At 44.0% G+C, this 27,809-nt stretch overlaps 1 protein-coding gene across 3 annotated transcripts in view; it reads left to right on the plus strand.

Annotated features, from left to right (window-relative positions):
• Window positions 1-27,809, plus strand: part of Schip1 (schwannomin interacting protein 1) — a 156,373-nt gene that overhangs the window by 92,631 nt on the left and 35,933 nt on the right. Inside the window, exon 1 of one of the 3 annotated variants that reach the window (XM_028763469.1) lies at window positions 8,325-8,687. The exons of the other annotated variants lie outside the window; for them this stretch is intronic. Within the exon in view, the coding sequence (XP_028619302.1) occupies window positions 8,658-8,687 (30 nt within the window). The 5' untranslated portion in view covers window positions 8,325-8,657. Of the gene's footprint in view, window positions 1-8,324; window positions 8,688-27,809 lie in introns of those variants that run through there. 3 annotated transcript variants of the gene reach the window in all.

Consider the following 27,809-nt stretch of genomic DNA (forward strand, 5'->3'; position numbering starts at 1 on the left):
CTCTCTCTCTCTCTCTCTCTCTCTCTCTCTCTCTCTCTCTCTCTCTCCCCCCCCCATCTCTCAAGTGAAGGTAAAACCATCATTAGAGATATAAACAACTCAAGAAGAAACCATGTAGATATCACATCATGTACCTATGCATCAGCTGCTAATTTTCTACAGCATGCAAATTTCCTCTTGCCTTGGGCAGAAAGCACACTGGGGAGGACCATAAGCCTATGCTGTAAACAGGTGCCTTCGCAGTTCCTGTGGAAATATAACTGTCTCATTATTCCACAGGGAGAGTGCTGCTATAACACTGCCTAGTTTCAAACTGTGTCTATAGAAACCCAGGGCAGCAGCAGGTATTTTTAGAGACTAATTTACACCTATTATAATGATGTGCTAAACACCTCATCCTCAAGTCCCCAAAACATAAAACTGGAAATTAAAATATTGAAAATGTAAAAATAATCCAGAATACATATACAAATGAGATTATCTGTAGGACTTGATAGAAAAGTTGCCTATGAAGGACTGGTAAGAAGAGTATAGCATTTCAGCCCGTATCATGGAGAGTCTATTCCCTTCTTATTTATGCGAAGTATTTCCACTCCATCTTTGACATCAGCAGATTGAGTTTGCCCTGCTGAGTTCTCTGACAGTTGAACTAGTCGATATGCCTTTGACTGTGAACATAGTTTCTCTGTGCTGGCCTTTCTTAAAACTTCATGCCTGTGAATCTCTAGGCAGAAAGAATGATCTGAGTTGCCCAAGAAGCCAAGCTTGGTTCATTGCCAGGCTAAGTCAGGCTCTTCTGCTTGGCACAGCTTGTGCAACGACAAGAGAATGCCCAGCTCATCAAATGAGGAAGTGTTGTTACAGATTGATGCTCTGTTACAAATATCAGTATTCTATCTTTTATTACCTTATTTATAAGAAATGTAAGCAATTGCTGTATATTGTCAGTAAATCACCCGTGAGTAAGATTCTGTCCTCTGCCACTGAGCTTCTGGATACGCTCAGCGAATAATCCTCCAGAGACTGCAGCATGCACCATGACCGAGAACTTGTTCCCCTTACCACTGCTTGCTTCCATGAAATGGTGTTCTTTTGATGAGACACAACAGAGCAAAATTCAAAAAAGAAATGTCAGCTCTAATTGGTATAAGACTATAACAGACATCTTTAATATTATGCCTTCAAATATTTGTGTGTAATTGAAGATTTGCATGTTTTCATCATAGTGCAAGCATGAGCTCAAGTTAATTCTATCCTTATAAAACCTTATTTTTTAAATTGTTTTTCATTTAGGCTTTAGTTTTAAAAGGAGATTCTAATACTTTCCAAAATAAAAATCAGCCCCACTGATTCACAACACTAATTTTCTGAGGAAGGTATTTTCAATGTGGCCTAAAATAATAAGCATTAAGCCAGAGACAGAATAGTCAAACTCTCAAGCAAATTATTTTATATTATTTATAAGCATTTTGTTTGTAAGAAATATAATTCGTCTCATTTTTATTTTCCTCTAAGTTCCAGTTTCTGGTCTTCTAAACATTTCTGGAGGAAAGGTGTAGCGTTGTCCCGCTGCCAGTGTCTTCTGGATCCCCCCGAATCATGGAGAGTGACTTTGTCATAGTCGTAGCCTCCAAGTGTACTATGGAGGTCTCCATCCCAGAAGTCACAGCCCCAGTTAAGATGTTCATTTGGCAATCTAGTTAAATCACAAAGGAAAGACAAGAAAGAGGTGTGGGGTGCAGTGACATACAGAGATGGTACAGGGCTGTGGAAGGGCCAGGCTGCCTGTGTCTGGGATTTTGCAGTCTTATTTTGCCCAGCCTCTCCCCAACAGCCCACCTGGGAGATGATCAGGCTGTGCACCAGGAATAGAGATTTTGAAAATGATCCGCAATTAGACAGAAGGCATCTGCCAGTGGCACACATTTGCTTTATCAGAGAGACAAAGGTGATTTCCTCTGACTTCTGCTGTTACTCACCTCTTATCCAGAGGACAAACTGGGCAGAGTGGGAGTGACCAGTAGGCCATCCTTGAATATAATGAGCACTGCTTGCCCCATACACATGTTATACAGTGGGGGGTGGGTGGGTGGGGGAGGGCAAGCAGCTCTTTAGCCTTCCCCCTCCCTTCCTGCACTCAGCATGCCCACTGGGTTTAGGTTTACACAGCACTGAGCATATTTCATGAAATCTGCATCTATTTGCTTATTCATTGTCTGACACTGTTCTCCTGTTGGCTGCTGCCTGTTCATTACCTATACTTAACACACCTCAGGAGTTTCAACTACCCTCTTTGTTTCTGTTGTCCTCTGTTCCAGAGTTCTCAAGGAGCACAGCAAACCCCCTAGGGAATCCTTTGGGAAAAGTTTCTCCCATAATTGCCCAGCCTCTCTGCTTTCCCTCTAGCCCTCAGGCCTTAGCCCCCAGCTACCAGTCGGGCCAGGCTGCCATCTGAACATTCACCAGAACGTCCTCCTTAGTCAACGTGTCTGTGTAACCTGGTATTCATGTCTTCATTTTCAAAATGGAACGAACACATGCCAGGTGTGCCTTATCAACTCTTCTGGTACCTGGCTTTTTCTGTTACTTCCCACTAATCACCCTCATGCTCCTTCCCTGATGCCACTCCTGATGCCAACCTCATGTATGGTTCCTTCCCCCTCCCTCTCCCTCTCCCCCCTCTCTCTCCCTGTCCCCCCTCCTCTTCTTCTCTTCCTCCTCTTCTTCCTCCTCCTCCTCTCCTCCTCCTCTTCCTCCTCCTCTTCCTCCTCCTCTTCCCCTCCCTCCCTCCCCCCCCCCCCCCCCCCCCCCCCCCCCCCCCCCCTCCCTCTCTCTCTCTCTCTCTCTCTCTCTCTCTCTCTCTCTCTGGTATGTATGGGAGAGGGGTGCCTGCATGTCTGTGTACCTGGTACCTATGGAGACCAGAGAAGAGTGTCAGATCCCCTAATACTGGGTTATAGGCAGTTATTAGCCAACATCATGAGTACTGGGAGTCAAATCTAGGGCTTCTATAAAAGCAGCCAGTGCTCTTAACCACAGAGCTGCCTCCCCAGCCCCTGGTCTTCCACTCAGAAACACCACCAAAGTTCTGTAGTATGTTCATGGAACCATGTTGGTACTCTGAATGGACGAGAAGAGTGCTTGCAAATTGCTCTTTTCACTCAGTCTCTCAACTTCTTACCTACATTGGCAGGGCCCTAACATTGGACTGCTCACAGTTTCACAAGAATAGCTGATAACTTCCTCTTTTTCTGAACATGTGGCCCTGGTTGCGTTTCTTCTCTACTTCTGAAGCATTTGAAGTAGATAAATGTCTGACAGCTCTCCTCTCTCTCTTACCCTTCCATGGTAGCTCACCTTCCTCTCACCTTGCTAACCACATCCCCATGGCTTCCTGCCCTAAACCTGTAGGCTTTCAACCGAAGATTTGTTTTGGATGTGTGCAATTATAAATCATCACAAGCCAGCTTAAGCCAGCTCAGATACGTGAATTTATTAGATTATAGTTATGGACTTAAAAACTTTGAAAGGAGTCTTACTTGACAAAAATCAGGATGCTAATTGAGCTCTGTTCCTTTGGGAGGCTCTGGAGAAAATTCTAGATGCAGCTAACCGTTGTTTCTCTGGTTATCAACCTCTATCTTCAAAGCCAACACCACCAGACTGCCAGGCAAACCTTTTTCATATAGAAAGAAAAAGAATCTGGATTTTTGTTTGGTAGTTTTTGGTGTGTGCGCGTGTGCATGTGTTTATTTGTTGTTAGTTTCTGAGATAAAGACGTGCTGGAGATTCCAGGCTGCCCCCAGTCTCTTCAATGTCAGGATTCGTAATGTCCCATTGAGCCTGTTGAGATCCGAGCTCTAAGGAAATGTTCACCCTCGCTGAGAGTTCTCGTCCTCTTCTCAATTCCTAGTGAACACACACACAAAATCTCTTTGGAGGTATTTGGCTCACTCTGTATTGTTTACAGTTATCTGTATGGTTGTACTTTTATGAAACCCTGCTTTGAATTGTACCCAGTAGGAATTTGTTTTAATTACAAGGTGATAAGAATCAAAGACACTGTAGGGAAAGGACTTGCTGGATTGTGAGGCATCTTCAGTGGTTTGCTACTAGGCTTGACACCACTGATGCCAGAGAGAACCCTCCTCCTTACACTGGGCATTGACAGACTCTGATGCACATAGCATTAAACTTCCTCCCGATTTCTTTTCTTCTATCATCCTAAGAGATCACATCCCCGAACGCTGCATAGCACCTGGCTGCTCTCCATTGTTGTGAGGGATTCTTACTGCCTTGCTCATCTACCTTGTCCCCACTACTTCCTTCCCAACCCCTGACATTTCATTGTGAACATTTTTAAAGTGGAAATTTGTTTCACAAATTCTAATTCATATATCAGTTTCTTCTCAGAGCCCATGAGTCTCCAGCCTTTTACAAAAGATGGTTTATGTACCACTTTAAGAGTCTGCAGTTGATGTCTTAGGAAACACGCTTTGTTGGAGCTTTCCAGTGGCCTTGCCCTCCGCTCATCCATCAGCTTGTTTCATTTATTTGGCTTGTCTCAGCGTACCATTTGTATCTCAGCAAGTGTCCCTGTAAATACGTTAGCCTACATATACTTAACTGGAGCTAAAAGAAAAAATGTGCAACTAGCTCTTTTTTTATACCTCTTTGAGGTAAATACTATATTTAATAAAATGCACAAATCTTAATATTTACTCAGTGAAGGCTGACAAATGCATATACCCATGTAAGCCAAACAATCTGCTCTTGTAGCACGTGCTAGAAAGTCTCTTGTGCTCCCTGCACATCAGGCCCCAACCCAAGTTTACTTCTGATGACCTGTGACTGTAACTGGTTACTACTGCAGTTACTGTTCAGAGCAGTTCTCTGGGGCTGGAGAGACGGCTCAGAAGGGAAGAGCATTTGCTGCTTTTCCAGAGGACCCGGGGTCCAGCCCCAGCACTCCCAGGCCGTTCTCAACCATCTATAACTCCAGTCCCAGGGTATTTAATCCTCTTCTGGCCTTCATGGGCACACTTCATGTGCACATGTGGTGCACAGACATGCATCCGAGTAAACACTTAGACACATAAAATAAAAAAACAACCCTAAGGAAAAAAAATTAAAAACCAGCTCTGTATTGTGTTTCTTCTATTTGCCACAATGGGAAAAGAAAATCTTTTTTGAGATTTAGAAACACAACTATTTTATAGTGTCATAACATGTATGTTGATTGAGAAATGCTCTAACTTTTCTTCCTCACACATGTACTTTGGATGAGGTTTAAGTGAAGCCACACTGATTTCGGTTTGGGCCTGCTTTGGCTCAGTCTGGGTGAGTTGGTTTCTGCTGAGTCCTACTGGACGTTTGTCTTCGTCTAGCCAGGCTTCTGTAAACTACACACTCAGTGCCTCCTAAACAGTAGAACTTTATTTCTGTCATTCTAGAAGTCATTCATGGCGCTGCAAGTTCAGTGTCTGGGGAGGGCCTGCTTCCTGACTGACAGACAGCCCAGTTCTCACTGTGCCCCCTTTAAGAGGGCATGAGTCCCTTTCCTGAGGGTTCCTCCTCATACCCGCCCAGCAGCCCCACCTCCTCAGAGCTTCACATTGTGGATACACCGTCCTTCCAGCAGGCAAAAGCAGCCTTGTTGGACCTAGAGACTACTCAGTTGATAGGAGCTAGAAAACAGTATTCCTCTCTTGGTTTTCTTTGATACTATTTGTTTGCTTGTTTATTGTTGTTAGTGGGCATGTTACAGCATCCTTAGGGCTCAGTTTATCTAACTGCAAAGTAATAATTTTGGATTAGATAGTTTCTGGAAGTCCCATCTAAATGTGAAATATCAAAAGTTTAAAGTGTTTGGCTCTCTTCATTTTTAGATTTCATTGTGTAGCCCAGACTGTCCTCAAATGTAATCTTACCCCTACAGCTTCTTCAGTACTAGAATTACGGCTACACACCACAGTACTCAATTTAAGACTTAACTTTTTAAAATTGTGTTTGTGTTTGTGTGTGTGTAGGTGTGTGTAGAACAGTGGACAACTTAGTGGAGGCTGTTCTCTCTTAACTTTATGTGGGTTCCAGGAATCAAATTGAGGTCAAGCGTGAGAACGTTCACCCACTGAGACATCCCGTTTATCCTTCAACTCAATGTTTTTAATGGGAAACGAAAAGATTATAGACTACACGCAAAAACATTGTCATTTTTAGATAGAAATAACAAATATTAATGTCCTTTGCTGAACTGTTTTAGCTTCAATGTTCTTGGGGCATCTGGTTTTTGTTTAAAGCTTTTTTTTTCTTTCTTTTTCCTGTGCTGGCAAATCATAATGTAAATCATAACATGAAGTCCTTTCTGGTGGAAAGTTATTCAGACCAGCCTGCTTCATCTGTCCCTTTTTGTCTTGTTTACACCTTTTGGGAGGGGAGTGTTTTGACAGCATCTGGGATGCAAGTGTCAGAAATCTGTTCTCTCCAAAAACTACCTCTGAGTCACTCCCACTCTCTCTGGAACAGCAACTGTGAAGAGCAGGTTCGTGTTTAGACCATAAAAAAAAAAAAAAAAAAAAAAACAGCACTCAATAAATGTCTTCAGGAGCTTATGTAATATATCCCAGGGCCCCCAGTTTTAAAAAAGAACAGTGTCCAGAAAGTAGAGTGTGTGTGTGTGTGTGTGTGTGTGTGTGTGTGTGTGTGTGTCTTAGACTCCTTTCTACATCTTAGACTTGTAGATTCAGGAACCAGAGCGGTGAGATCAAGCCCATTGCCCAAGTGAAGCGCCAACAGCCTCTGAAGTGAGATGCTCTGTCTTGGAGACTGTGGGATGCCACTCATGACACCGGCACCCTCGTTCTGTATACAGATCTCTGCTCTGTTGTGCAGCAGAGCAGGCTGGAGTTTGGGTGGGATGCTTTTACTGGTTTGCTTTATGGTAGCATTTTGGTCCTCCTTCCATCTTAAGGTTAAGTAAACTTGTTTCTACCCCAGACTCTTGCTTTATTATCAAATGTTCTTTGTCCAACATGGCCGCCTCCCCCTGTACTATAGGTTTTCAGGACACATGTCCATCGTAGCTTTACCTAGAACCCACTGTTCAAATTTAGAGAACACGGGGTTGGGCCTCTCTTACCACTTTTTATACTCCTAATATGAGGTCTGAAATGGGTGCGCAGGTGGGCAAACCATAAAACTAAAATAGGATGTAAAACTAAAATAGGATCAGCCTTGGGAACTTTTTCTTTAAAGTATGACAGTTTGAATCCAGTCAAGGTTTCTCTGAGGACCATTTATGTCAACAAGGGCCAGAGAGATAGATGTTCAGTGAGTCAAAGTGCTTGTCATCAAGGCTGATGACCTCAGTTTGAGCCTTGGGACCAACATGGGGGAGGGAAAGAACCAACCTGACCGCCACACACTTGCCAGGACAAGTACACACTCACCTTACACAGAGATAAAAAAGAAATGTCAATGTGAATTGTTTGGACAACCAAGGAATATAAAAAAGGAATTTTTATTGTTTTCCCCCTTAACTTTGTGTCATTGTGTTGAAGAATTCTTTGCTCCCTCCTGCATACCCTAGAGTCCTAGAGTGGCCCTTGAGACTATTCAGAGATTGACCCCCCGTTTTCTTCCAGAAACATACATGATCCAATGTGTATTTCATTTGATTATGATCTACAGGTCCCAAGTTTTTCCCATGCAGACTCTTGAGGATAGTCTGTCCCAGAGATAACCTGTGTTGTGTTGGGGTGTCTGTATATTCAAGTCATGGATTGGGTAATTTACACATGCAAGACCTACCTTAAAAAAAAAGTTTAGTTTCCATGTAATGAGTAAGTAATACCAACCTTAACATCTTAATAAACTTCTCCAAAAATTATAGAAATCATGATTCTGTCATATTTTTGTTTGACTAAAAACAGTTAAGAAAAAGTAAATGGGGTATCTTTTTTAAATTACAAAATAATAATTTTAATGAAAGTCCTTCCTTTAGTCAGAAAGTTGACAAGATACTTTACATGAAGCATGAATGCAAACTTTGCATGTATGTATTCAGAATGGACTGTTCTCTTTAGCAGGTTAAAAGTTCCGAAAAGATCTTTAAGGCCAGGCTTTCATAAGCACCAACCAAACCCAAAGTGGGCAGGAAGGATGCTGCAGCAGGTTAGGAATGTCCAACTGCAACATTGATTTGTGTCTGTCGCTCTCTCTCTCCCTCGCTGGCCTTTTTCTCTATAATGAGTACTAGAATGTTTCCACATCAGTTAACTGCCTTCATAAAGCACCAGAAGGTCACACCAGCCCCAGACAGATCCTTTTCTTTGTGCCTATAATATAATTGGCTGATTGTGCGGGTGATGCGCCCGCCCCCTCCCCCAGGCCGGTCCCAGCTCGGCTCAGCAGCCTGCCTCCCGGTTCCGGAGGAGCAGAGCAGCTTGGAGGCTTCAGAGCTAGCTCGGTGGCTGCGCGCTTCCCAGCACAGGCAGTGCCACTGCGCAGGTTGCTCAGCGGAACAGCATCCATTTTAATCTGCGGGGAGCCCCTGCCTAACCAGGGCGTTCTCCCGCGCCTGTGGATGCTCAGCGCTTCCCCTGCACAGCCTCGCCCAGCAGTCCAGCTTTGGGGTCTGCATCCTAGGATGTTCTGAGATGGTACATCAGGAGAACTGCTCGTACCAGGTAAGGTTGGAAGCCTGATTCTGCGGCCCTCACCCTATGGGAGAGGCCTTCCTCTTCTAGGGCAGCAGGTTGCCTCTTGCTGGATTTTCAGGGGATTTTTGCCATCCTGGGCTCCACTCCCGGCCTTCATTGCATACAGTATCTGAATTCTAATGAGGCTTTCTGAGGAGTAATGGGGCAGAAACGCTGCTTCTTTGGCCTTTAAAGCGTTTGTGGAATACATGGTGGTGATGTGTGATCTGAACACTGTAGGTCTGTGCAAATAAGAGAAACTGCTCCGAACTGTAATTGAATTTAAGGGGGTTCGTACAAAACTGAAAAAAAATGTGATTATTGTTCATTGCATAAGAGGTCAATTACTTAGGGTCCAGTTTTTAAGACTGTCTATAAGGAAATTATTTAAATTAAAAGTCCTAATTGATGATCTTACAATTTTTCATAAACCAGTCAGCAGGCATTTGACATTTCAAGTTGCACTGACATATCTTTATGAACCTGTTTTTGCCATTACGCTCTTTTAAATGGTTAGTAGGTAAAAATGACAGTACCAGTGTGAATTAAAAACTTCACACAGGAAAAAAAATCAATTTAACACATGTTCATCTTTTAACGTGCTAATTTGCTATCTGGGGTTAGGAATTCAACACTTCAGACAATTTCCAAAGCTCCCTTCCTGAGTGTTCTGTAACTCCTCCATACCACTTGGACTGTAGAGGCAACACTGTAAACAGCAAGAATGTTCTCGGAGAAATTGCTCTGTGCAGTGGCTGGCATGGCTGGTGCACATCCTGGGTGGTTGGTACTGATGTATTACTCACCTGATGGAGTTTCTCAGAGACCAGCTCTCTAACCTAACAATGCCTCTTCCTTGTGAGAGGTCGGTTACCTGAGACAGGCAGGTGTTTCTCTGAGGGTCGCGTTTCACAGTGTGAATGTCTGCAGGCGGAAAGTGGTGCATTTCACAGCACTCCAGGAAGGCAGCTGTTGCTAGCTAAGTAAAGCGTGCCTATGAGATATGTCTGTGTACTATTTTTGTGCTTAATAATCAGAATTTTATAATCACAGGCCTGCTTTATAGCATTTTCATTTTATGAGACACTTAGTTCCACATATAGATCCTTAGGTATTAGGATTTGTGTTTCACAAGCATTCTTTCCATGAGAAAGTCAGAGAGCTGAGAAGAGGCATGTAGGGTGGGGTACGTCAGGCATCCATGGAGAGCCTCGTGTGTGGATGGCTCAAATGGGGCTGCAGGAGATTAAATTAGTGTTATAATTAAAATAGTTTTCTGCTTCTCTTTTCAGAAAAGCTCTGTAATTTATGTTGAAGGAGAGGTTACTAGAGGATCACTCCCTGTATTTTTTTTCCCATTGGGCCAAACAGGAAGTCATTGTTTTTGGAAGGTAAAAAATTGGTCAGTACCCGCAGTTTTATTCGGAGAGGGAGGGGCCATGCTAGGCAAATGTTTCTTCCAAAGGAAGACAGATGTGACTTGACAGGAACTGAGTACTTAACAGTGGCACTGTGTGTTTAATAGTTTTGAAGTCTTTATTGCTTATTTCCGCAGTAAGATTATGTGTGTTAGGGATGCAGTGATAGTTAGTAGACTGTGGCTCACCCACGGGGGGCACGTGTGTGGACTTCTCTGCAATGCTTTCCTTCAGGGCTAGCTAACAAAAATAGAAGTGTTAGCCCTGATGCCAAGTCCTAATCCCGCTTAGAAACCTTGGTTTTAGAACCCATCTGGTGTCACATACGATTGGGTTTAGAAAAAGTGATTTCTCTAAATCCTTAGCTTGATGGGATCCCAAGTCACTGGTGCTATCAACATTTATTTTTCTCAGAAACTTGCCCTCTTTTTTTTTTTGTCTTTTTTTTTTTTTGTCTAAGGCCTATTTATTTGTTAAAATGGCAGTGCAGAACGGTTGTGGCATATTGCTTAGATTTAGTGGGGCTTTTTGTTTTGTTTTATTTTTTTAAGCCAGAATCTCACTAGGTATACAAGACTGGCTTAGAACTCACAGATGTCATCCTGCCTCTGCCTCCCCAGTGCTGAGTGTCACCAATCCCAGCAGGTGAGCGTTCTTAATGGGTTAACAGAGTTTCACTGGAGGATTGATTATTTTCTCTCATGGTTGATGTCTACTGGGATTTCTGGAGGACATGCTAATGGAGCGGCTATGAGTGGGGGTTCAGACTCCACTCTTCTGAGTGCTGTGTGCATATTTTGGTGCACATATATAGATGTAGAGGACTGCCGTTGCTATCATCAGATGGCAACCAAGTCCTCTGAATGGCTTACCGGTCTCTGTCCCTCATCACCCACAGTTTGTTGTCAACACAGTATCCAGAATAAGCTGTTAAAATCAAAGTCTGATTATGTGACACATTCCCAAATATCTTGAAAGTTTATCATTCCCCCTTAGAAGAGGAACCCAGTTAGTCACAGGACCTGGGCTTTACACCAATGTCTTCCACCCCTCCATCCCCCTGCCTCCATTTCCTCCTGGGGTCCAGCTCTGCTTGCCTTCACTCCTCTGTTCAGTCCCTCTGGTCCGCCTGGCACCCTCCCCTCCACACCCTACCACAACCCCCCATAGGCTTTTCACATTTACCACTGGGTACAGACTTGTGCTAAAACATTGTTCACCCTTCCTCTGGAATGCACAGTGCACTGAGCAGCCCTACCCTACGCCTTTATTCTTTCTTTCAGACCTTTTCTGGGGTGCCTTTTCTTTTCTTTTCTTTTCTTTAGACATCTTCTCTGGAATTACTTCATAAGCCTTAAGTTTTCCTATTTTTCGTTATAGTTCCCAAGTTTGCATTTGCCACCATCAATTAGTACTAATTTTATGTCACTGTCTGTCTGTCTGTCTGTATTCAGTTTCCATTGCTGTATGAGAATGGTTCTTTCCTAAGGCCTCTAGTAGCAGGCATGGGCAGACATGTCTGACCAAGTGAAAGGGCGTTGTACATACTCTCCTCCTTCTCTCTGTGGACTTGCTTTTCTGAGAGGGATGCAGGCTACCGTCTTTCCTCTTGTGCCCATTTTCTCATCTCTGAAATGGGCTTTTGCCTGTTGACACAGCACGACCATTGTTCCGCCCTCTGCCAGAGGCCACCCCTCTGCACAAGCAAGTCAGCCATCGCTAATTTAGAGCCACCTTGCTCCTGCAACTGTTTCTTCTGGGTCTTTGGAACCTCATCAGGCCACGAGTCACTTCCATCTCGACTGTTTCAGGCTGATAGAAGTACAATCAATCCTGCTCTGTTGGTGATTATGTTGCCCAAGAGCCTGTGAGTCTCTGCTGAAGCAAGTGTCTGGATATCCTGTGCCCCAAGCAACCTGAGCCGAGGGAGAGTGGGCAGAGGAATTCTGCTGGGGAATTTTCCATGATAGTTTCAGGTCACCTGCTTTTCTGATCTCCCTCCCAGGGTTCACACGAACCTCCAGCTCACTAAGACGTGCAATGACACTTTTAGTCTTCACCAGCCAGAGCTGTCGACCTCCATTTTTCCAGTCTTGGGAGGAAGCCAATCTCTTCTTCTAGCAAAGAATCTTGCCCACAGCTTCAGGCATGGCAGCCTTCAAAAGGCCAAATTCTTCTAAATTGTTTCTGATGGACAGCTTAGAAACATTGTTAACTTGTAAGCACAAGTTTAGGTCAAGGGGGCCCATTGAGCTTAAAAACTTCCAAATATTTTTTTCTTTTCTCCTGCAGTGTTGTTTGGGGTAAGTACAGTATGGGAAAACAATGACAGTCTTTCATGTCTCCCTTGCTGTCTCTTAAATGACCAGCTCTGATCCAGATCACACCCTTGAATTCCTAGCTACAGTAGCCACTGTGAGAATGGAGACACAAAAGGAGGAGAAGAGATAAAAGGGCACGTGACTAGCTCTCATCCGCCTCCCTCCCCAGTCCAGAATCCCTTCTTCAAGCACAGTCAGGAATCTGTAATGTTTCTCCAGTCCCTTCGGATAGATTCCATACCCTTTTGGGTAGATTCAAGGCCTGGCAGGGATCCAAACCCTGGACTAAGTACTCCTCCCTCCCTCCCTTCCTCCCTCCCTCCCTCCAGATTGCATGCTGCCCCCACACTTTGTCCCTGCCGTGCTGCCTCCAGCTGGGATGCCTTCCGCCCACACACCACCTGCCCACACCTTTTGCCAGCTACTTTTAAGGCACAAATGCCACCACCTCCTGCAGAAAACTTCCTCCTCACCATCAAACGTCTCCTCGGCATTCTTTCCACTCTGTTAGGGGCTCTTTACCAGGCTCTAACATGGATCTGTGTCTCCCATTAGAGAAAGACTCCTGAAGACAAGATCCTTGTGTCAATTTTTAGAAGGCTCTGCCTTACACATAGATTATATGTTTATTAAATGCTTGTTGGACCAAACTCCATTTCCTGCTGTTGGTATGTTCTGAGCCCTGAGAGTCAGAGAGCAACCCAGATCTCTGCCTTGCAGCAGGGAATCAGCAAAGCTGACCCCAGCACTGTAGGGACCAGCTACTAGGCTTCTGAGCCTCCATTACCAATGCTTTAAACATCCTGTATGCCAGAACAGAGACACAGGGCCACACACAGTCGGTGAATGAAGGAGATACACACTCATCCGAGCCCAGTCTGGGAAATCCCTCCATGCCTACTGATTTCACCCCCAAGATTTTACCATCCTGACTCTCATGGTATATCATCAGGCATGTTTGCATTTTTTTCTTTCTTTTTTGGTAAGTTTTATTATTTAAAAAATGTATGCAACAAACAAAAATATTACACACCAAAATTAAGCAGACCCGAGGTTGGCACTAGTTGACCTTCTTTCTTTCTATACAGCTAGAGTTGGTTCAAAACCGAACCTCTGAAGCTTTGCACTAACTTAGACTCATTTAATGCTAAATATATTTTATGCACCCATCCAAACAAACAAAACTATGGCAACTAGAACTAGAAAAACAATTAGCTTTATATTCTTCTTCAGAACTCGTGTCCATTACCTGCATTCAGTCCTTCTTCGTCCCTGTTATACTTAGCTCCGGCAGCTTACCTCAGGGATTCTGCTAAGTTGGCCATCATGGTCTATCTCCAGGTACATCCATACTTTGTTAAGGCAAGCACTCACCCACAACCTACCTTTCCAATCCACTCTTTTCTTCCTTCCTTGCTTCCTTCCTTCTCTTTCTTTCTTTCTTTCTTTCTTTCTTTCTTTCTTTCTTTCTTTCTTTCTTTCTATCCTCTTCTCCCCACTTCCTCTTCTTTTTCCTCAGTTCCTCTCCCTCCCTGCACCTCTGCTTAGGACCAAACCCAGGGCCTCCTGAACATCAGGCAAGTATCTAGCACTGAGCTGTGTGACATGTTGAAACTTGTCATTGAAACGCGACAGTCCAATGATCCTGGTAACTTAGCCTCTTAAGTAGCTGAGGTTACAGGCTTGCACTACCAAGTCCACCTGATGCTTTTGTTAATAACATTACTTCTTCTGAAAATTTGGGTTTATTTATTCATTTATTTTGCAAGATAGATGAGGGACATGGTGCACAATTTGTGGGAGCTAATTCTCTCTACCACCTTGTAGGTTCTGGGTATCAAACTCAGGCTTGGTAGCAAATGTTTTTATCCACTGAGCATTCTCACTACCTCTCACAGTTTACTGTATTCCTTTACAGTACAGAGGGTAATTTCACTGCTTCACAGAACACTAAGTTTTCTGGAGCAAACTGCTGTGGAAGTGTCATGCCCAGCTCACAAAACAAAAGATACCCTATCTTGGTCTCTAACAATCAAACTAGGGAGTGTATCAGTTTAAGTAGTTCATCAAGATACCCTCAAATTCTCAGTAGAGAAAGAAGTAAACAGCCTAGCATGCCCAGATTCAGGTGGATAGTGGAATGGTGGACAGAAGCAAAGAAATCCATCTATCTCTATTGACACCAGCTCCTTCCCTTCTCCCTTCCTGAGAATGAGAGAATAAAGTATCACACTGGAATTTGCCCAAGAATTCCAGGATAAGCCTGGGTTCATCTGCACATGGTGGGGGAAGAACCACACCACTTCAGGAGGAAAAGTGAGCTTGAAGGCGTTTTAATGCACTGTTTTGATACAGGCTTTTAAGTATAAGTTCAGTTGTCTCTGTCTATAGATTTTGCTTTTTCTGGAAAGTTTTGATTTCACAGTAGATAGTCCTGAGAGTGTTCTAGCTTAATTCTTTTTGCCTGGTTAGAGAATAGCTGTGTTCTGTCTCTAACAGTAACAATTAAGAAAGTAATTCTGGGTATAAATTCTGTATGTTTGTCTTTTAGCCAAGATGTCTGAAAATCTAATTTTGTGCTTTCTCACAAAAAAAAAGCACAAGTGACAAGATGATCCTTTAAGATTCAGTGTGAAGGTCATCCGACATAGACGTGTAGTGCAGGCCACTCTTGTAAAGGCTCAGTCTTCATGAGCTGGACTTGGTGATTTAAAGAAGTCTTTAAAGCCAGTTTTAATCCACAGATGTTAAATGGAATGGATGGTGGTGACAGGGGATAGGAAGGAAAGAAATGGGACACCTTTGTGATACACATCACTGCACTGAAGCCTTCGGAGAGTAGAAACCCCGCATCACTTATACACATGTGTACGTATGTACATATAAATATAGACTCTTGGGTGACCAATCACAGTTTCACAAACAGAAGAAACATTAATAGGGCTGTGTACCAACCGAGCCAATTTTCATTATATATTTATATACTCTGTATCAGGGGAGAATTTCAAACTTTGATCTGCACTGTATTGAAGCATCAGAAACTACTCAGCCTCCTGAAATAGAAAGTAATTTGACAAAATTGCTTAGGTTCAAAAGAAAGCCGCCATCAGGGAAGCCTGGTGGCGGTCAGAGAGCCATTATGGAGTGGGACACAGAGAAAACATAATGAGAGCATTACTGAGCCTACCTGGAAGCTGGGCCAGGGGCTGTCAGAACGAATGCAGAGGAGTGTCTGGGACCCAGGATGTTAGCCTGGCAGGAAGATTTACACACGTGGTCCTCCATCCTTGGGTATGGAAACGGATTTGACATGGGGGTTTCCATTCCTGACTTCCCACCCCCACCCCCAATGTCACTATTTTAATGTTTTTAACTTACAATTCTTAAAGCGCTGCACATTTTCATGGATTTTTTCCCCAGCCATTTGAATGCCTTAATTGAAAAGCAAACCAAATTCAGATAAGTTTTACATAGGAGAAAAAAAATTTTTTTGAAAGAGACTCTAATGTTGAAGAAGGGATGAGGGTGCTCAAAGACCGGATCGGAAAGCTGAAGGGTTAATGAAGATTAACTAGAGTTTCCACCTGTGAATAGGAGAGGCTTTTGACAATCCATAAGTGATTTCCCAGTAATGCGCTCAGGGTTCTCAGAGTCAATAATTTCCACCGATGGCTGATAATGATCATTTAAAAGCATTAGATCACAGGAGAAATATGCCTTGCCACTCAGAGCGTGGCTTGGCGTCCTTGGATTTCAGGGTAGGGAGTGGTGCTTTCAACCTCAGATTCTGAGAGGCTATAAGCACATTTCTGAGAGAGCATTAGTATCTAGGCCCGTCTTCTTCCTGCATAGTTCCTTTCAGGCCATTCTCTGCAGGAAGGACAGACATAATGGTGTGGTCTTAGCTTACATAGCTGCTACAAAGCCTCCCACCGTATATTCAGCTCCTGTCTGCCGGGTGGTGGCTGGATTTGTTTTATCCAGTCTTGTGTTCATTAGGACCTCTTGGAAGTGAAATTTATTACACCACTGATCACAAGCAACAAAAATCAGGGTCTGGCCACCATATCCGGAAATGCAGTCTGAAACAGAAGGAAGATGGCTGATCATGATCCGTTTCCCTAAGCTCTCCCAGAAGTGCTTCGGATGTATAAGATGCATTTAGAAGTTGCAGGGATCTTGAGAAGTCTAGCTTCTGACTTGATAGGCCGCCAGCTGGACCTGAGACTGTGTTTCTACAGGCCCCTAGGCTTTCTTTATTGACGCTCTGCCCCAGGAGTAGCAAAACTCTAAAGAGCATGAAGGATCACTTTGTAGCGCATGGTAGGACCCGACTGTCAGATCTCCTGGAGAGGGTTTGAGCAGTGGGTCTGTGTGCTGAGAGCTCACCTTGGGAGGCGCGACTGCTCTGCTTCATTAGACTCCCACAAGCTGTCACAACCCCCACTGTGGAAGGTGACTCTGGGTTGCCTATGGGAACACAGTACTTACTTAGGATGAGAAGGAAGGAAGTTCCTTCTGTGCTTCCTTACTCCCAATCCTCGTAATTTTTGCACAGTAGTGAAATCTCCATGTTGGATTCAGTGTTCTGCTTCTAAAAAATGACATTATTGATGCATGTATTTATACATTTGTATGTACAAACATATATAGTTAATGCATTAATAATAATAATACATTTGTATTATGTATACAATATTTAATGTAATTCAATATGTAATGAATATATATAATATACAATACAAATGTACTATTGTTTGTATAATTTGTGTGTGTGATTAATGATAAAAGTGTAGTTTTTCTAATTTCAACTCTGTACTGAAGCCAACCCAGTTATAATGAAGCTAAAGCGGTATTATTAGAATTTTATGTGTCTTGGTGTCTTCTGATTTCTAAATTTTTATAGCTTCAGTCCTGCTCATTATCAGCTATAGGTTGCTTAGTGACTTACAGTAGGGACCCAAATGAGTGACTGAAATTGACTGTGATGTAGAAGGAACAAGGAGTGAATCCAGCTACAGTAACTTTGCCTTTCCTCTGGGGAAGCCAGTTCTCTAGGCTCCGCCCTGTAGGCTGTGTATGGGTTCTTCTGAAGGAGCTATCCTAATAGCTCAGTGGAGCTGTCCTGAAGGCAGGCGGCCTTCCTCCTGCAGCCAGCCAGCCTCACAGGAGCCCCACAAACAGTGTTGGTTGAAAAACACTAATGTTAGCTCTTGCTGCTTCTCACTGGATAGAGCGTTTGGAGGAAGCGTTTCCAGCCACACATCTACTCCTCACTGTCTACATATGCAGCAGCTCCTCAGTGACTGCTCACCATAGGCAAAGCAACGTTCTAGGCGCTGTGGGCCAAACAAAGTGACTAAGCACAAATCCCGGTTCCTCTAAGGGAGAAAAAGGCCTAAAACAGTAATAGCTGTCAGAAAGAAGCTACTGTGGCTCGTGAGAGTTCCGTGGTAAAGCCGAGGAGAAAATTCGCCAGACCGTGTGCTAGGTCATAAGGGCGGCAGCTTTCCTTCCATTTCCTAAGGCGCCAGCAGCAGGGGGGTTGCAGCAGTGCATGCTGGGTGTTCCAGATGTATGATTTAGAAAACAACCCAGCATATGACTGGGGAGTGTTGCTGGATTTCTTTTCAACACATCCTAATTCAAAAAACAAAAAAACAGCAACAAAAACACCTTTATCATGGCTGTTTATTGCTTTTGGGATTAGCCAGTAGGGGGCTCTAGCACACTCATTTACCTCGTGGGCCACTAAGGCAGAGGACCTAGATTCGCATTCCTGCCTGACTATGGTAATTTAGGTAGTGGCTAGGCACTTATTTAACATTCCTGGGCGCCCCTCCCCCCCCTCAGCTATAAAATGAAGCTGGCAATAATACATACTTCATAGGGTTAGTGAAGGATAGAGGAAAACATGTAAGGTGCCTAGCCAGTAAAGAACACCTGTTGTTACATGGTTGCACATCGTCCTTCATCTCCACCATCCCCTCTGTTCGATTAGGATACAGAGGATTGTTCAATGTAGGAACATCGTTTCAACCCCATAGCTTTGACCTTTGTGACTGCTTTGCATTGTGCTCACAGCCCTCGCCAGCCCTCAGTAGCCACCACTGCCACACAATCTAGACAAACACTCCCGGATACTGCCATCTGGAATGAGAGTCCCGGGGTCTGGACTAGAGTAAGACAGGGCCTTGCAAATGTATCCCACAAGATGAAACTTGTCGTGTGATACCTTACAAAAGGGCTATTCATCCCCTTGGGAGCAGAGAGGACTGGCTCAGGGAGGGGGTGGGGGGAGAGTGGAATAAAAGGATTTAGATTTGGATCTGGGTTGCGAAAGAAAATATTTGCCTGATAGAAACAGAGCTACTGAGCCGTGTTTACATCACAAGTCCAACACAAATTGAATTTAAGAACATATTTACGGAGGTAAACAGCTAAAGGTGAGCCTGTGAGCAGAGGGTTGAGATGCCCACAAGGTTCTACTGAATGGCATTTTCCTTCAGAACTGTTCTTAACAATGTTGCAGTTGCTCAGGGGTGTGTACTGCGAATTGATTGACTAGTACATTTGCAGTTTTCAGCGTGAGGATTTAAGGCCTGTTGCTAAGTGGAAGCTTGGCCTTTGAGTCTGTCTGTGGCTGCTTTCCCTGCAAACTCTTGTTTTGAAGTAATAGCATTTTTTGTTGTTTATGGGAGCATTAATTTGATGTGTATGAGTGGGCTTGAGTGTGTGCCTGTGAACTTCTGTTTGTCTGCTTCTTTGAGCCAAACATCCTCCAGCTGTGGACCTTTCCCCGGCAGCATGTGAAACCCATAAACAAACCCAGAAGCCATGGGAAAAGAGTAAAGAGGGCAATAGAAAAGAAAGCAAGCGTGCTTCTGTGAAAAAGCCCTCCACTGGCTGAACCTTGAAAGGGAAGTTGATGGATCCCTTTCTCTTGCCTATATTAGTAGGACAAAGCCGTGCTCCTGGGGCAGGGAAGGGTTGGAATCAGTCTCAGTCTTGGGGTTAGTGCTCATTCCAGACAATGGAACTTTTACATCTCATAAATGATTTGGAAAAAAGAAATGAAGTGCTTCCCATTGGTCATGGGAAAAAGAAAAATGACAAACGTCTGTCTTACGGGTCACCTTAAATGATAGCTTTCGTTCTGTGTGGGGCGTCTGACAGAGCTCACAGTGAGATCTCTCGGCTGCAAGTTTTTGTGTCTATTTTTATCCCACAGTCTACTGGCCTCGGAGTGCCTCACCAAACTCCAGTTCACATTGGGCCCTGAACTGGGGTCGGGTCGCTGGCTGAAGCTTCCTCCTGTCTCTCCTTTCCCTTTTTGGGAGCAGGAAAGGTGCTGTGGAGAAGAATCTGGGCCAGATCATTCAGGGAAGGTGACAGCAGATGGTAGGCAGCCTGGACTCTCTCAACAAGCCGATTGTCAGGAACGGAGTGCGCCTTACAGCAGGCAGCTGCCCAGTGCCCAGGAGAAAGAAGCCAGGCAGGCCAGGCGTGGCAGTGTCTGAGGCAGAAGGGGGCAAGGACACTGCAGCCAGGCACAGGTTCTTCATGCCAGCATGAGTGGTAACCAAGAAACTGGGCAGTTGGCACTCCAGCCTGTCAGGGTTCATGGGAGATTATTTCTTAAGTGAAATTCTAAAGAGTTAAAGGATGAATTTGGACCGTGATGGAATGGATGATGACATCATCAGTCGAGAATCCCCATTGGATTTGGAGGGGAATTATAAGAAGGTAAGGGGGGGAGCGCTTTTGTTTATAAACAATTGGACCATTTTTCTAAGAGGGAGGAAGGTTGCCCTTGAGGAAGGTTGCCAAATTCCACACACAGTGGTCATTGCTGTTGTACACTGAAGAAAATCTAAATGCACAGAATTAACTACAGTAAGCTTGGAGACCCCAGTTCAGGCCCCTGGTTCTTTCCAGCTTACAGTCATTAATGCAAGAACAGCTAAACCATACATGTTAGTGTTCTAAAGCTGAGAGAACTTCTATTATGTACTTCATTGCAAAGCAACATTTTATGCACAGGGATTTTTTTAAAAAATTATTGACATATTTTAGCAGTTCAGTAGAAACAATTACCTGATAGAGCTAACGGATCCAAGTTTGTTTTTAAAAGTGAAAAAAAATAAAAAGTTTTACAGAGAAGTTTGGGGTCTTAAAAAAATGATACAATATCTGTTGATTCTCTGCTTGCCTTTTCTTTTGAAAGTCAGTAAATATATTTTGGGAATGTTTTATGTGGTAATTGTCTGGTAATAACAGACCCAAGTAAAAATAGCTTTAGTTATATGGGTGAGGTCATGAAATCAAGCTGCAAGTCTATGCTTGTCTGCCCACAGAAGCCCAGACACACACAGCCCTCCGTCCTTATTATTTGACAAAAGTCAAGTGTAGCTCTTAGCTGGACAACATGAAAAGTAGGATTCTCCATTCAGTCAAAGATGTCATTAGTGGTTTTGCCCAGAGTGAGACATAGGAAGAAGTTTCTAGCATGTTCATTCCTCACATTTGGTCATCTGTGACATCTGCACCGTAAACTCTGCGTGTGAATGTGGAAGCTCTTTAATGTATTTACTGTATGTCTTATTACCTCATGATAATTTGTATTCTTTATCCAGGGGGTAAAACTTAAATGTGTGGGAGAGCTCAGTGGTGGGGCCATGTTGCCCTGTGTACTTTTCATCCCTGGTGTTCTCCAACCAGGGGCTAAGAGCTCAGTGTGGTGACTTTGTGTCCTGAAACCCCAGCTGTCCGCCCTTCCCCCACTGGGCGGAAGCTGGAACACAAAAGACACTTGGGACCCTCCGTCAGTCAGATCATTTATCCAATCCTGCAGAGCAAGGGTATCGTTCTCTTGTGTTCTGTCTTCAATGCCAGAGAACTGGTCACAGTTTTCTTTGTCAACTCTTCCTTTTTTCCAGATTTTTTAAAAAAAAAAAAAAACCCTCCAGATTAGTTCACACTAAGGAAAAAATGAAAAGCATACCGTTACTAATTCGCTAACAATAAAATCATGACCACTGTGCTTGTATCCTACCTAGAAACAGGAGGGAAACAGATGCCCGGAATAAGTGAGCTGTGCTACACTGGCAACCTGAGACAGGGCTGGCCAGAGCTACCGACAAGCAGAGCTCCAGGAGCTTAGAGCACCACGGTCAACAAGACACAGTATAGGCCACCATGAAGCACAGGCAATAGAAGGCCATGTCCAGTTTCAGGAGAAATAGTACTAATAGGTTAGTACAAAACAAACCAACAAACAGACGACCTATTAAGTGAAGCTTCCAGACATGTAGGGTGCTCCAGGTAGACAATGCGTGGGACTCAAAACCTAAGAGTTGGCTCCTTGTCACATCAGCTTCATAGTTACCTTCCCCGGGCAAGTGCCTTATGTTTGTGCGGAGTGTCATTTATCCTTGTGGTCACCGTGAAGGCTTCATTATGCTTAGAGGGAAGAAAATTGTAATTTGATTGTGAGCTTCTAGTGAGATTGATCAACATAGGCTTTTTTCAGAGTACAAAGATGAGAAAGACAATTCTCAGTGTAAAAAAAAAAAATCACTTTACTTAATCCAATTTTCCTTTTCAAAGGTTTTTTTTTCCCCTTAATGTTTTTGGTCTTTGGTTGACTAGGGAAAAAAATAAATAAATGCCATAGAAAGTCCTCTACAGACATTTTGATCTTGCATCCACCAGTTAAATCTAATGGGGCCTGTGCCTCAGGTATACATTTATTTTACTCCAACATTACATTGATTCATCATTATAAATATAAGTGTCTAAAACTTATGCACAGATAGCTAATTGAGAGAATCCAATGCTGATGAATAAAAATAAAACCCCAAATGAAACCTCCTCTCCTTTTCTGTGAACTCTCCCCTCATTAAGATCCAGCATCAAAACCAGTTGGAAAATCAGTGTTAGCTGCCCAGGTGCTACACAATTCCCTGAATGGGTCACATTAATAAATACCACATGCGTATAGAGATTGTTTTACAGGGCTGTCTTAAAGTCAGACAAACAGCCTTCAGGGGGAAAGGTCACTTTCCAATGACTAAAATTAGATTCACCGAGGCAGAGGAAGGAAAAGATTATGCAGCTGTCCCTTTTCCTTGGGGAAGGCCTGCCTGTAGCAAAGATGTTTCATTAAGAACCCAGCTTATTCAATAACGACAGCAAAACCAAGCTAAATAGAGAACAGACCATGGTACTTAGGAGGAGAAGTGGAGGTCTGGGCCATGAATGAGGGATGTGCTTAGCCCACCACTCCCCTGCCCCGCTGTGCTCACTTCTGAGTCTCTGCTGAAGAACCACAGAGGCCTGAGAGACACGCTGCTCTTGCACATGACCTAGGTTTGGCTCCCAGCACCCACATGGCAGCTCACAACTTCCTGTAAATCCCATCCTAGGGGATCTGACAGTCTCTTTTGGCCTTCTCAGAACCCAGGCTCATATGTGGCACACATACATATGTGCAGGCAAACACTCATACTCACTAAAATGTAAATCTTTAGAAGAAAGAGGAGGGAGGAGGGGGAGGAAGAAGGGAAGAAAGAAAAGGGGGGAGAGGAAAAGAAGAAGGGAGGAGGAGAAAGATGAGGAGAAGAAGAAGAAGAGGAGGAGGAAGAAGAGGAGGAAGAGGGGAAGAAGAGGAGGAGAAGGAGAAGAAGAAAAAGAAGAAGAGGAGGAGGAGGAGGGGAGAAGGAAGAAGAAGAGGAAGAAGAAGAGAAGAAGAAGAGGAGGAGGAGGAGGACAAGCAGCAGCAGCAGTACCACCGAGTATGTGTCAGGACAAGAAGGCCTTCAGCGTATTCTCACCATCCTGATGTATTCATTCCCCTCCATCCATCTACCAACCACCTCTTCCATCATTCCCCAGCAGCCTTGGTTTTGTTTTGGTTTGGTTTGGTTTTGGTTTTTGAGACAGGGTTTCTCTGTGTAGTCCTGACTGTCCTGGAACTCACTCTGTAGACCAGGCTGGCCTCGAACTCAGAAATCCGCCTGCCTCTGCCTCCCAAGTGCTGGGACTAAAGGCGTGTGCCACCACCGCCCGGCCCCAGCAGCCTTGTTGATCAGCTATAATCTACATCAAGGTCATGGAAAGGAGACTGAGTCTTCCTTCTAGGGGCTTAGAAACAGAAAAAATATGCTACATAAATAGGTGCTGCCCTGAAAGAATGCCCACATGCAGTGTGGGCCTCCAAATTCTTTACCTAAGGCTGTGCCAGAGTAGGGGGTATCCAAATGAACATTATCAGACAGAAGAGAGGAATTCATTCGGTTTAGCCCACAGCCTAAGACTGGCTTCAGGTCTGTCCTTGAGGCCTCTGTTCCCAGGCCACTGTGCACAGAATAAGGGAAGCGGTGCAGTCCCAGGACCTGGCAAGCTCAGCTTTGTCCCACAGAGGTGTTGTCCCAAGTGTCTTCCATCTAATTACAGTGAAAGATTAGGGAGGACCCCATGGAGGGGCGGGGGAACATAAAAGGCTGGAAGGAGAAATATTTAAAGTGAAGCCACAGCTGTGCCTCATGTTTTTTTAAAAGGTGAATGAAAACGACTGTCTGAGATAAACTGCAGTAAACAGGAGCACGGAATGCCAGCTGCCATTCCTGACACGCTCTGCCCTCCCCACACAATTACGGAGGCACAGCAGCCGCCAACCTCCGTTAACCCTCCCGTCTCCCTGTCTCAGAGGCGTGAATATGCTTGAAGAACCAAGTTAGTCACCAAAGCCTGGGCCCTGTGTACCATGTGTTTTCCACTCACATCTGCCACCTTGGGGGAAATCCTTTCCAGTTTTGGGCCTGGGGTTTCCTTTTCTTCAGAGTGAGGAATCAAAGGTTTTCAGTGTGCTGCCCTCGGGTCCTTTGCATTCTGTCAGCCAATGGCCACACCTCAGTCAGCCATGATGGTCAGGGAATAGACTGTTTCTAGAAGTGTTCAGTGAAACACTGAGCACTTTAGGTTTCTTCTTGCTCAGCAAACCATATGCACCCCCTTTCTTGTCCTGGCCTCCTTCTTTGTCCTCTACTTTCTCTTCTTAGGGATTATTTTAGGGCTCTAGTTCTTTCTTTTGGGGGATCAGCATAGTATTTTATAAAAGCTGAAATATAATTCTCACACATCAAATTCCTTTGGGGCCAGGAGTGGTATCACATGTCTTTAATCCCAGCACTTGGGAGGCAGAAGCAGGTGGATCTCTGTGAGTTCTAGTTCAAATCCAGCCTGGTCTACAGAGAAAGTTTCAGGCCTGCCAAGACTACATAGTGAGACATTGTCAAAACAACAACAGCAACAAACCACTTTTTTAAATGGTTGTTGTATATTCCAAAGCTTGTGCAAACTACTGTCTAGTTTGAGAACATTTTATTTCCCCCTAAACAAACCTGATTGCAACCATTCTGTATCCTTGTCCACTTAACCTTTGGCAGCCACTTTCTGACTTTATGGATTTACCTGTTCCACATGTTTCTAGCATTTTAATTTTTTTCCTTTTCTGCAGTCCCTATCTTGTCCACCCCACCTTTTAATATCGACATCACTACTGTTAATAAACTATCAGCTATCATGTTCTCTCTGTGTCAGACAACATGGCAAGCACTTTCTACATTTAGTTGTTTCAACATGAAAAATAGATATTATCTCCTCTTAAAAATACAAAACAACCTGAGGCTCAAAGAGTTTCTATAACCTGAAGTAGTGTCAGTCCCAACTTGTATCCTCAGGCCCAGGTACTGCCCTGCCCTCTTGTCAGATTGTCTGTCCGTCTCCCACTCTCCCCAGATCCTAATCCATCTGGCTAGTGGGTTGAAGACACCGTTTTCCTGGAAGTTGACCATTTCCTACCTAGGCGTGTTTTGGGCTGTTGTGTTCCTGACAGTGATACCAGATGACCGTGATGGGCTTACAGGCGTCTAAACCTGCACCTGTTAAAAATAGTTGCCAGATAACACTGTCACGTGCACGCAATCATTTGAGAACTAGAAGTGAGCACAGGCTGCCGCCAGCAGCTTCTCTTTGGGACATGCTGATCTGAGGGTGGAAAGCCAACTGCATCCTGGGACATGCTGATCTGAGAGTGGAAAGCCAACTGCATCCTGTAAGGGTGTCGCTTACAGGCTTCTAGCAGTCAGGCTTGATAGTTGGGCTTTTTCTCCCATCACCCAATTTCCCGTTCGAAGTGACGACTGAGCTAATGCTAGGCCTTTGTTAAAGACCTTCTAGTTCTTAGCCATCAGAATGTTCTGGTAGCAGGGACCTTTACAGCAACATTTGTTTGCCTCATGTCATGAGAAGGCAGGCAGTCAACAACACTGCTCAAAACCACCTTCATGATTACACTAGTATAAATATCTTATCCTATAAACTAGCAGTCCAGAGCTTTTGATATCAGCCATTCTCAGGTAAAACAGATGAACCTTCCCCCCACTATGCCTCTCCTGAGTAATAGATATTCAAGGCCAATGTTCACAAGTAGTGGTCCTAAAATTTCAATTTAGGAAACCTGTGTCTGATATTTCATTATCTCATTATAACCTTTTTGTAGAATGTTTAGTGTAAGTGTCTAAGATGGAAGATGTCAGAAATTCTAGATGAAAAAGAAACTGTCCAGGCTTAATATCCATTCAATAAAAAGACCCCAGGCCATCTAACTTCTCTATCCACCCATAATTTAAAAGCACTTCCCAAGGGATAAAATGAATTCGAGAATTTGAAATATCCTACAGTATACATGTATTTATGCATCTGACATTCAAAAGCATTCCATTTCTTCTCTCATAGAATACTATTTTCCTATTCTGATCTTGTTACAAAGCCATGGTTTATCTCGGCAAGGAAATAATTATGGAGTAGCATCAATATACTCGAGTTTTCTTTCTACCATTTAATTTAAACGAAAGTCAATGAAATTTTCCACTTACCAAATACATTTTGTACATCTGCTTCTTGATGTTTAAAAGCCTCAGCCTCCCCCACACGTCAGAGTTGCCTACAGTTATCAGAGTCCAGCTATCTTCCAAGCAGAGGAGAGAAACAAGTGACCACCATTTCCTAAAGGAAAATCGTGCTTCCACGGGGAGCTTCAGAATCCCAGTTGGACTCCCTGGTGGATGCTAATGGTGATGAGCCAGGTATCGCTAGGTGACAGATTGCACTGGGTCAAGAAGATCATTAATTGCCACAAAACAGGCATCCTCACAGGGCCAGACAATTGCATGCCCCTGACTGTAGAGGGTGGACAGGCTACATGGAACAGATGTGGGCATGGGGGAAGGGGAATTAACTCTGCTTATAACAACAGCATCTGGAAGCTTGTTAGACATGCACTCTCGGCCCCAGCTCAGACCTCGAGCACAGAAGCATGGCCTGTGCTTTCACAAGCCCTCCGGGTGATGGCCATGCACATTCAAGTAGGGGAACTACTGACACAAAGAAACGTGTCACCTACAGAGAGCATGTGTGTGTGCCTGTACACATGCATAGTCTCCACTTGACAAACTGATGTCTCAGCAGCTCCTGGAACCCTGACTTCCACTGACTGAGGGAAAGCAATAGCTCCTGAGACAACTATCAGCCGATAGTACATAGTACTTAGGAAGTTCTTTCTCTGTGAACGCTCTTTTCCTCGTTAGCTTTGTAGAAAGTATAGTCATCTCTTAGTATCTATGGGACATTGTTTCCAACACACACACAGAGAGACACAGACAGAGACAGAGAGACAGAGTCAGATAGATAGAGATAACAAAATCTATAAATGTTTGAGGCTCCAACATAAAGTAGTGCAGGGTTTGTGTAGACTCTCACATACTTTATTTGCCAAATGTGGTGGAGTATAGATACCTTGTCATTGTGTTGTTTAGGGAATAACAAGAATGCAGTATGTGTACATGCTTAGTCCAGACAGATTCCCGCCAAGCACTTCCTGTTGACTCTCTGATCTGAAACCTCCGGATAGGGAAACCACTGCATTTACGTCATTGCTTTTGCAAGTGATTCCTTCCATTTGCAGTCGCATAGAAGATGGAGAAAGGGCCCTCAAGGCTCGTGAGCAGTCAGTACTCTTAACCACGGAGCCATCTCTCTAGCACCAGAGACTCCATTCCATGGCATTTCTGTGCAGTTCTCATCAGTTAGGTCCTGGGATTTTCGTAGGCAGAGATGCTTTAACTATATGTAATCATGAGGAAGATTAAGTTCCTCTTGGTCGGACAAGCCTTTCTGGCTGGCTTTGGTTCTATCATGTGCATGAGTTAGGAGAAGGAAGCCCCTGGTATTGTCCTGAACATCAGTGACCATAATTAGGGCTTGTAACTGCCGTTTCTTTTGTAACGGCCGTCAGGTTCTGTTACTTT

This window comes from Grammomys surdaster, unplaced genomic scaffold (assembly GCF_004785775.1).
Source record: "Grammomys surdaster isolate TR1022 unplaced genomic scaffold, NIH_TR_1.0 139, whole genome shotgun sequence".
Lineage (NCBI taxonomy): Eukaryota > Metazoa > Chordata > Mammalia > Rodentia > Muridae > Grammomys > Grammomys surdaster.